This window comes from Salvelinus sp. IW2-2015, linkage group LG4q.1:29, assembly GCF_002910315.2.
Source record: "Salvelinus sp. IW2-2015 linkage group LG4q.1:29, ASM291031v2, whole genome shotgun sequence".
Lineage (NCBI taxonomy): Eukaryota > Metazoa > Chordata > Actinopteri > Salmoniformes > Salmonidae > Salvelinus > Salvelinus sp. IW2-2015.
In genome coordinates, this window is record NC_036842.1 from 52,747,495 (window position 1) to 52,758,519 (window position 11,025).

General features: G+C 48.3%; 1 protein-coding gene across 4 annotated transcripts in view; it reads right to left on the bottom strand.

Moving 5' to 3' along the window:
• Positions 1–11,025, bottom strand: part of LOC111962154 (MOB kinase activator 2) — a 94,389-nt gene that overhangs the window by 46,775 nt on the left and 36,589 nt on the right. The window contains exon 1 of one of the 4 annotated variants that reach the window (XM_023985015.2): positions 8,968–9,348. The exons of 2 other annotated variants lie outside the window; for them this stretch is intronic. In XM_023985015.2, coding sequence (XP_023840783.1) covers positions 8,968–9,005 — 38 coding nt within the window. In that variant the 5' untranslated portion in view covers positions 9,006–9,348. Of the gene's footprint in view, positions 1–5,468; positions 5,783–8,967; positions 9,349–11,025 lie in introns of those variants that run through there. One more of the 4 variants, XM_023985016.2, reaches the window with a different exon arrangement.

Genomic DNA, 11,025 nt, shown 5'->3' on the forward strand with positions numbered 1-11,025 from the left:
AATTGAAACAAATGACAAGGCCACAGTGCTTGAACAAGCGTCACTGCATGAACAGAGTCAATATTAACAACAGCTGCTGGCTAGGGGGTGGTGTGTGGTGAGAGAGAGACACGAGCGTTATGTGGACAGAAAGAAAGTAGTAAGAGATGAGGTTTTGAGCGGTATAGGAGAGAGCAAGCGAAGAGAGACAGGAATCCTGGAAACATTGGGTATGTGAAGGCGTTAAGGACTTGCCATACCTACAAGACCCCCCCCCCCGCCCGCCCGCCCGGTTAAAAACTTCAGAAAAAGGAAGTGAGGCGCCCAGACACTTCCCGTCTCCCCTGGTCTTTGCATTCTGTTCCCGGAGGCCCTTAGGATAGGCACACAGCTACTGTTCCTGCCCTAGCCCCTAACCATAGGCACGTCTGTTGTTCTGAAAGGACTGGACAGGCGTTAGCCATCAGCAGCAATACGCTGAAAGTGTCATCTAGCTAGCATATTAGAGAGTATATATCCGTACCGTCCTATCCTACACCGCCGCGTTGCAGGAGCCAGAGGAGACGCGAGGGACAGCCTCGTCTAACAGCCGCTGTGCAGGTGAGGGATGACGTCGAATCATCCAGCAGCGTTATTAGCCAGCCACAAAAAGACCAAGTGCATTTTCTATGGAGGCGTGTGCGCGTGGGTTCAYGCTGACGGTGCAATTCTAAATGCGGAGGTAAGGTCACAGCAAGGTCATCTCTTCTCTCTGTCGCCTGAGCCAGCACCCAGGGAGGGCTGCGCTCCACACACACACACTTGCCTGTGCAGTTCAGTGTTACGTAAGGCAAGCCACCACCCTGTGCAGACTGCAGAGCTAAGGCCAGGTGAAAGGAGAGAAGGACAGCGAGTCCGTCAGTCTCAACTGAATTGATCAGTAGGACTGGGCAGCACCGGTACGATATTACTCTGCTTGCATGTGGTTTCTTCAACCTCAGAGGGGGACCAGACWGTTTACGGTGAGTCACATGGGGAGAATCGCAATTGGATTTCTTGCATCCACTCGAAAAGGTGTTTAAAAAGTACAAAAGTGGTGTTCAGGGAGAGAATATTATTTGGTCTGTGGACAACTGTCATCGGGCTTGAGAAAACAAACGAACGACCACCTCTCTGGAACGCAGAGTCTACTTGAAGATCAACCAGAAAATCGTGTTTGGTTGAACACACACCCACAGAGAGAGAGAAAGAAACTGCCTGGCTGTGAACTGATAGCTKTGCGAAGTGTTGTATCGCTTATGTTTTTATTAACCCTATTTGAAGAGGTCAGTCAGGGATACATGTTTAATATTACATTTCATAATATATCTAAATGTGCCACGACTTTGTCATTTTTCCCCCTCTCTTTTTGTGTCAGGTAAAGGTAATCGATTCGTCTTACATCTACTACTCAAGTAAAAAAAAAAAAACATTGGCTTTGTTGAAACGCAGGCAAGTCTCCTTCCAGCCATATTTTCCCACCAGTCTAGGTGCTTACCCTTTAAATCCAAGTCCCATTAAGATGGAGTTATAATTGAAACCTCACCAAACCTATGTCCTGTCTATGGAGTCCTCTAGTGGCCAAAAKACTGGGTTAGCATGGCAGCACCATTGAGGACTTCTGTCATTTTGATTGGGTCAACTAGGTGAGGCTTCCAACTTCATTGGCTGATCCCTCCCGATGACCCGKTTGGCTAATTTATATACCTAACACTAAAATGTTAACTAAACAAAATTTTAAAAAACGACAAAGACATTTTTATCAAACTGAAACTAAATAAAAAAATCAAGTCTGAAAACTAACAGCTGACAATGGAAGCAGAGTCATAACCCAGGCCCTTCCTTTCATTCCACCATTCCTTCTGCAACGGTTGAGCCACTAGACCCTTTGTCCACAGTCTGCTCCAAAGTCCCCATCCCGCACCCCCAGGCCCTTGGCCAGCCAGACAGGGTGTGTCTGTGCTGCATGCTCCAGTCAAACCTATATCCGGTGGTGCAGTCAGTCACCAGATGACTGTCCGTTAGCAACTAGCCTATAGGAAAAGAATCMCGCCATACTCAGCCCAAAGGTGGATATGTATGTTGGTCAACCCATTACGTAAGYGTAAGTTTTCCACTTGTGTCGAGGCTTGCCAAGCCGGGTCCAATTTAGCTATGTTTGAGCGACAGGCGACAGGGTTTGGGCCGGGAGACATGTAGTATGGAGGAGTGAGGTGGTTTTAGGAGGAGAACACAGCCCTTGTGGAACGCTCAGCAGTGTAGAATGGGCCAGGCCTGCCGACCACGGCCTAATAACAGACACAAGGCACACTAACAACACACACTCTCTCAGGGGCCATTGTTGTAGCGTGAAAGGAGCCTCGGGTTCTGAATGTTCCAAGCTGTAGTCACCCTCTGTGGCATCAACACCACATTTCTGCGGCGCCCCAAAACCAAAAACACAGCGCATCCCGAGAAGTAACAGACACCGTACCAAAAAAAAAAAAAAACTGCATTCGCGGCGGCCTCTTCAACCAATGTTTTAGAGTAACGTCTGCCTGTCCCCTCTCTACAGCCTTGGAGAGGAGAAGACCCTTCTGCTCTTGACCTCCAGCTGGAGAACACAAACACACACACACACACACACACACACACACACACACACCTTGGCCAGACAGAGGAACCACTAAGCACTAAGCTCCAAAACCAGGCATCAGATACTCACGCGTGAATGGAGCCGTGGCTTGCAGGGCCGAAGGCTAATTGAATTCTACCGCGTGCGCTGTGTTAGGTTTGCGTCTCCTCTACTCACACTGACACAGTGCTTTATCAGTCACGTGCGGGAGGCCCCAGTGTGTGTGTGTGTGTGTGTGTGTGTGTGTTCAGGTCAAACAGGATCATTCTCACAGACTAACCCTGGAGGTTAAAGACACTAAAGTCTACTACAACTTACTTAGAATCTGACTACTTTTCTTTGTGGAGCTGTGTCTGTCAAAGTCAGCCAAAACCATTGCTTTAGTTTACCCGGTCACCCCATGTTCCTTTCTCTGATCCTCTCAGTGTCTCACTCATAGAGTGAAGAAGTGGCGAGGACCTGTTAAAGCCTACCCTATTCGGATAAGAAGCGCATGTGTACAGAAAAAGGAGCGTGGCACTGTCACCGCGTATCATCTGCCCGTTACATTACCTGTAACCTCAGCCTGTCCTCCAAACAACATCATTTGGACCCATCCTGACGCGGGCTGAACCAGTCAGAGGAGTGAAACTCTTATGGTCAGAGCAGAAAGCACACAACGCTGCATTACTTCTCAGCCATGTCTGTTTGAGAGTTGGGTATTGGACTGGAGCTWAGGTCAACAAGGACCTTGTGTGGGTGTGTGCAAAGCAAAAAAAAACACCCAATCAATCGAAAACAACGGCGTCACAGCCAAACCCCCTGATTGGCTGGCAGAGGTGCTGAGGTAGACAGGAAGTAGTGCCAGAAATAGAACTGATCTGTYCTTTTCCTTAATGACCCAATAAAACGACAGCTGCGCAGAAGCCACGCCCTGCCTCAGGACTGGTGATAATTGACCTGCGAAGTGTAGAGAGGAAGATAATACAGTTCCTGGCAGTGGGCCGTGCGTTCACAAAGCTACTGTGTGTTTTACCTATAGGTGCACACACACAGTCATGCGTTCGGACACACACACGGACAGAAACACACACTCACACACAAAGGGCTGGCTGTTCTTCACACTAGCTAGGAAAAGGGAGGGAGTGTAAACAGTTCTGAATCACACAGAGGGCCTGACGGTCTAATCCGATGCAGCTGTATGTATGTATGTATGTGTGTGTGTGTGTGTGTGTGTGTACATGTGCGCGCAACAGTTTGGCCCTCATCAAACCCTCTGTTTATATATAGCAGTAGTGCAACTAAAGCTGGTTAACCCCACAAGCACATATAAAAAGGGGGAAAGAGCTCATCTAACTAACTCACAGCCATCTGTAAGCATGATGCTAAGTCAACTCTCTCTGAACCCTCAAGAGCGCGTAGGAGTAGTGTAAAGTTGCTCCTAGAAGCTGCTACGAGGTCAGTTGTGTGTTCTCCCCTTAATGGTTCAGGTTACGATGTAAAGAGGCGGAGCTGATCCTAGATCTGTATTTTTTTTTTATATGGCATACAACATTTGCTTAATGCCTACTGAACGTGCGCCCAGGTAACCATGCTATGCTACTAAACTGGTAATGGCCCAGGTAACCATGCTATGCTTAACTAAACTGGCTAACGTGGCCCAGGTAACCATGCTATGCTAACTAAACTGGCTAATGTGCCCAGGTAACCAGCTATGCTTACTAAACTGGCTAACGTGCCCAGTAACCATGCTATGCGGTAACTAGAACTGGCTAACTGTGGCCCAGGTAACCTAGCATGATTGAGCGAACATAACATCTGAGCGCCTAGGTAGACCAATGCATATAGTCAGTTAGCGTTTAATAAACCTATGGCCCAGCCATGTTAGCCCATTTTATAAGTCATGCATGAATACCGGCCAAATGTTAAAGCCCAGAGCTTAGCATTAGCTATAGCCGTCATAACCTGCCCCGGCCACCTCTAAAGATCTTGCCAGTGATTATCGTTATGTTGCAGGCCTGGTAGTTTAGCGAGCCTCAGTTTGTTTTTAAGGCGCCGTTGCATTGGTATAGAACCCCTAGGCTAAGACTCAGGTTGTTAAGGAAACGAGCAGTTCTAGACTGGCCCCAGGTAACCATGCTATGCTTACTAAACTGGCTAACATGGCCCAGGTAACCATGCTATGCTAACTAATGTTACGCTCACTAAGTAAACAACAACTGTTCCCTACCAAAACTAGTTCTGCYGTAACCGTATGAGAAGGTCAAMGTCTATCTCCCAAACACTGCTCCGYTGCACCAAACAGAAAACAGAGAGGCCATGGGAAGGAACACAGTGTCCAAAACAAAAACACAGCAAGGCAGAGAGTCAGAGCGACGCCGGCAGGGCAGTGGAGGAGAGGATGGGCTGGCTGCATGCCATCCTTCCTCTAAGCCAGCCTTAACCCTGTGCACATGCATCCTAGTCTCTGGCCCAGTGACAATCCTCCTCTAACCAGCCTTGACTCCGAACTAAAAAGGAGGCTCAAGCACCAGAGGGCTCTGGCGCCGTGCCATTCCTCCGCAAACCAGCCTCAACCGCTACCCTCCTCCCCGGTCTGACTACAGCAAAATCCCTGCTGCCACAGCAGCACTGTCCTCAGACTGTCTCTTCCAAACCACACCGCAGAAACCGAGAGAGGAAGGGGAGGGAGGGTGAAGAGAGAGCCGTTTTCAGCCACAGAGGGACAGGGAGAGGGAAAGTACAGGACCAAAATGTAAAGAAAAAAAAGTTACGACACAAGCAGGGAAAACAAACAACAACGAGAGACACATTCAGAAAGAGAGCGAGCAAGTAGCGAGAGAGAGAGAGACAGAGAGAGAGTGAAGTAGCTAGCTACCTATAGAAGAAGCAGTCGCAGCAGACAAGAACCCCCATCCAGCTGGCAGCACAGACAGCGGCAGGTCTGTGAGGATCCCACACAGCTCTCTCCTTCTACAGGTGAAGGGGGGGCTCTGTCCTGCCGCACAGCTCCAGTATAGCCCGTTCTGTCACACACACACGTCACTGGCTGCTCACGAAGGGCGTCCACCCACACACACTCTCTCTCTCTCTGCGGTCCAATCAGCAAACGCACACACGCGCCGACAAACGTGCGTTACAGACGACCTATCACAACAACTCAGAGCCCGTTCGAAGTGTGTTCCTCTCGCTCCTTCTCACTAGAGCTACTGCAGCCTGCCTCTTTACTTCTCTGTCCTTCCCTCTCGCTTCCCCCCCTCCCTCTCTGGCTGGCTCTCACTTGAAAGGCGGGAAGATTAGGTTGGCAAACAGACTTGCATAAACAAACTGCTGAGAAGGACAGGGCGGACTTTAGAGAGGGGGGAGCTCTATCCTAGCAGCAATCTATACCATCTGTATACACCAAACGACGTCTAAACACACTCGCTGGTAGAGAGATGTGTTGATTATTAACACCTCTGTTAGCTGGGCCCATAGCCTGTACTGAAGAGCAGAACCTGCAAACCAAAGCCGACTGCTGCGATAACACACTGAGACGGTGTGAGGTGTTGAGAAAGAGCTAAATAGCAAACATGGATGGGCTAGAAGGACACAGACACACGCGTTCACCCGTCATTCTTTCACATGGCTGCGTCAGAGTGGCTAGAGCTCCGGGCACACACCCCAGGAATGTAGCCAATCGCAGAAGAGCTCTGTGATCGTCAGTGCGGGCATGCAAGGTGAAGGACACTCTCCCTCCGGCTCCCCCTTTCTCACTCGCTCTCTGACTCTTCCTCTCCCTCAAAGCACCATCATCCTGTCCTCTCTGTCCCGACTGCAGCACCCCATTAGGCGAGTGTGAGAAGTGTGTGTGTGTGTGTCTGAGTAATCTACGACTGCAGACAACTCTATGGGACAGACAGATCATTAATATTGACTATGATCACAGCCAGGCTCTGGGCTCCACCCTAGCAACACACACACACGTCAACTCACTGTCACGCCTCACACTCTGCACAGCAAGCTATATCACAGCAGCACCAAAGAGTCGGTGTATGCATACTGCTAGTGTGTGTGTGCACATGCAAGAGAGCGATTCACCTTCAGAAGGCCCTAACGCATTAGAATTAGCCTGGAATTGTGTAGTGGTTGAGTTACCGTCTCATCAAAAGGCCCGACAACGAGGTGACACTGTACGCTCTCTTCCTGTCAGACACACGCCACGCGAGGACCGCTCTCCCCCCTCTCCCTCTCTTAGATGAAAGATGAGGCGAAGAGCCGCAGTAGCAAACCAAAGCATTTTTACAGCCCATGACATCATATCCCTCCTTCCTCCCTCCCTCGCTGCCTGTCGCCAAGGGCCTCTCCTGCCTCACTTTTAATTACGCCTCCGAGCTACGCACACACACACACACACACACACACACACACACACACCTGATTGAGCAGGGAGGGAGGGAGTGCAGCGATAACACTTCTCCGCTATGCCTGCGTGATAGAGTGGGTGTGTGCTCACTGCACAGCACTCATTAGCTTCCTTTGTGTTTCAGCACTACACAAGTGCCAGGATGCGCGTGTGTGAGCGAGCGAGCTGCGGAAGGATCTGTGGCTGATAACAAGGCCAGGAGGAAAGCGGTGCCAGAGGGAAAGGGAAGGAACCTGCCATTACATCAACACTCACTTTCAGCAAGAACTCTGTGTGTGTGTGTGTGTGTGTGTGTGTGTGTGTAGTCAAAGCACCCAAAATGAAGACAAGGCGCTGGGCATAATAGTTACCAGGGCCGTAATCTCCGTTACCCCAAAATTACAGTCTTGCATAATTGGTCAGGTGCTCGATTAAGGTCAGGGTCCATGCGTGTGAAAAGACAAAACGAGGATCAGAAACGGGAACGAAGAAGAGGTCCACCGTCTCTGCCAAAACATCCCCTCCCCTTTAGAAATTCTGAAGACGCTAACACCTGCGAAATCGTGATTTGTCCCAAAAAGCACTGGGAACTAATGCTGCGTCTCATCTCAAAACACCCCCAGTTGCATCATGACAGATCTACGGTAGCGTTTATGTTTACATCGTCTGTCCACACGAGATCATGAGGGACAGGCGTAAGCGTTCAAACTGCAGGAAGTCTGCTTGGTTTGGAGATGGAGGAAGACAAAGCAAGTCCATTCATTAAACTTGTGACTTGGAGATAACCTAATGAAGGAGGGAATGAATCACTGCCCAGGGAGAGAAGAGCGAGAGAGGATAAAACGCGTGACTGGGATTCTAATGATCTGGACTTGAATAGACCTACTGGGCAGTGGGCAATCATGTCAACTGAAAGTGGGTGAGGAGAACAGACCACGTGACCACACACACACACCAAAGTTGCTAAGTGGTTGAACCAGGGGGTGGGGGGCAGTTGGTACTAATTCTTGGAGGATGGAGAGACAAGGAAAGAGGGAAAAAGGGAAAGAGTGAAGGAGGGAAAGAGAGAGGAGGGAAAGAGAGAGGGAGGGAAAGAGGGAAGAGAGAGGGAGGGAAAGAGAGAGGGAGGAAAGAGAGGGAAAGAGAAGGAGAGGAAAGAGAGAGGGAGGGAAAGAGGGAAAGAGAGAGGGAGGGAGGGAAAAGAGAGAGGGAGGGGAGGGAAAGAGAGAGGGAGGGAAAGAGGGAGAGAGGAGAGAGGAGGGAAGAGGGAGGAAGAGAGGAGGGAGGGAAGAGGGAGGGAGGGAGAAAGGGAGGAAGAGGGAGGGAGGGAAAGAGGGAGGGAGGGAAAGAGGGAGGGAGGGAAAGAGAGAGGGAGGGAAAGAGAGAGGGAGGGAAAGAGAGAGGGAGGGAAAGAGAGAGGGAGGGAAAGAGCTCGAGACTTGTTTAGGTTTCTTCTCAATGGAGGAGAGAAAACATAAGGAAGTGAGACCACCCCTTAAGCCTGATATTCAGGTTTCTACTCAACTCGACCAGCCCGCCACCAAAATAAACATCACAATGGCAAAGGTCGATACCAGAAAATGAGCCAAAGAATTGGCACCATCAAACCATTATTCGAAACTCAACCACACCAAGAGGAAGACGTCCACGAACTCCAAAAACCTGTCAAAACACTTATTTGCCGTGGCATGGCAAATTATGCACGTTAATTCGGAAGACATTGTCGTTCTTATAACAATGAGTGAGTTCAGTGAAACAGGTTGGTAGTGAGAGCAACTACTTCCATCAGTTGCAGCGTGCATATGAAAAGCACGTTTTACCTCAACAATAGAAATGTTAATAAGAACCGAAATCACGTCACAAGCAATTGATCATACCGACGATATCAAAGACAAACATTTTTCAACTGCGTCTGCAAAAATAAACCAAACCCCTTTCACTGAGATGTGGCGAATATTAAACGTAACCTGAGTAGTGAACGGAAGCCTCTTACCTATTCAATGTATAGGAGCCGTTCCTTTTAAACCTCATGCCGGACGATAGGAATCGGATAAAGAAATCCAGAATTGATAACGTTCAGCTTTCGATGCACCTCGAAAACGTCTGTGTCTGACGGCTGCGGACAAGGAACAATAGAAAACGGAGTTCTCGTGTAGACTTCTCTTCTAATCGCTCCTTCCTTCCACAGACCTCCGCGCACCCCTCCCTCTCTTTGGTCGCCCAGCTTCCGCGGGCAGGGTTTACAAGTCAGGGACAAGGCGATAGGTGGACCCTCGAATGTCAAAACAAATGCTTCGATGCAACAAAAAACGACAGCTTGTCATTTAGACCGCTACAAATACACTTCATATATATACAAAATACATCAGCGATGATGTTGTCAAAAAAATGATCCGAGCAGTGGTAAGCAGCGTTCACGCGCTAGTCGAAACTAGGAAACTCGGGCATTTCAGACTTGCTAACTGGTTGTAGTTATACACGTGTCGCATTCAACCAGTTAGCAGGTCGGACATTTCAGAATTTCCTAGTTCCGACTATTATTTGAACGCGGCAATAATGTTTCTTTAGATATGATGCTGCTCATACATTGTGCCCTCAGTAGCCCCCTGACGTAAATCAGACACTGTCTCAGACACCTCACTGACTAAAAACAAATAACTTTAAAAAGGTCCAATGGGGCAGTTTTTATCTCAATATCAAATACTCTCTGGGTAACAAATAGGTACATTGATGTGATTGTTTTCAATGAAAATGGTCAAACAGAAAAAAATTGCTTCTTAGCAAAGAGGAATTTCTCAAGCAAGAGTTTTGCAAAGACTGTCTGGGAGGGGGAACACTGAAAATTAGCTGTTACTGGCAGAGCGCTTTGGAACTCTTTCTTATTGGTCTATAAAAGCTGCAAAATGTAACTTTTTGGGCCACCTGACCAAACGCATATAGAAATGTGAGTTAAAGCTGCAAATATGTAACTTTTGGGGCAAGCTGACCAAATTCACATAGAAATGTGCGTTATAGATCTGTCATTCTCATTGAAAGCAAGCCTAAGAAGCGGTAGATATGTTCTATGTGCGCTATTTCTATGCTAACCGTTCTCAAGTTTTATTTTTGCGTCCTGTTTTCGGTTTTGTACACCAGCTTCAAACAGCTGAAAATACAATATTTTGGCTTATGGAAAATACACTGCTCAAAAAAATAAAGGGAACACTAAAATAACACATCCTAGATCTGAATGAATGAAATATTCTTATTAAATACTTTTTTCTTTACATAGTTGAATGTGCTGACAACAAAATCACACAAAAAATATCAATGGAAATCAAATTTATCAACCCATGGAGGTCTGGATTTGGAGTCACACTCAAAATTAAAGTGGAAAACCACACTACAGGCTGATCCAACTTTGATGTATGTTCCGACACTCAGTAGTATTGCTAGACTAGTTGATGTTATAAGTCGTTTGAGCAAATGACCTCTCTTTTTACATCCATGTTGTGTTGTGAAAGACCAGAGTAGCAGAGCAGTAGTCGCGCATAAGTTTGCCTAATCTTGGTTGTTTGTTTATCGTTGAGTCAATATGCGTATCTGTCTGCACGGTGTTGGGTGTAAGCACTAACCCCACGTGTGACGTCGGGCCCCTCATACCCACCCTCATGGAGTCTGTTTCTGACCGTTTGAGCAGAACACTGCCTAGCCATTTGTGGCCTGTGGAGGTCATATTATGGCTAGGGCTTCTGGCAAAGTGCTTGCCCTGTGACAACAGGCGGAGGTACGCGGTCGCTGCTGCTGGGTTGTGTTGCCGCCTCTCCGGCTCCTCCGTCTCCTGACTTGTACTGGCCTGTCTCCTGGTAGCGCCTCATGCTTCTCGCGACCACTTACGCTGACAGCGCAGCCACCTTCTTGCCCACTCTGTCATTGCAATGTGGCCATTCCTGGATGACTCTGCATCTAACCTGACGACCCGTTGTGTTGGGTTTGTAGACCTCCGTCTCATGCTACACTAGAGTGAAAAGCACCGCCTAGCATTCAATAGTGACAAAACATCAATGCCAGG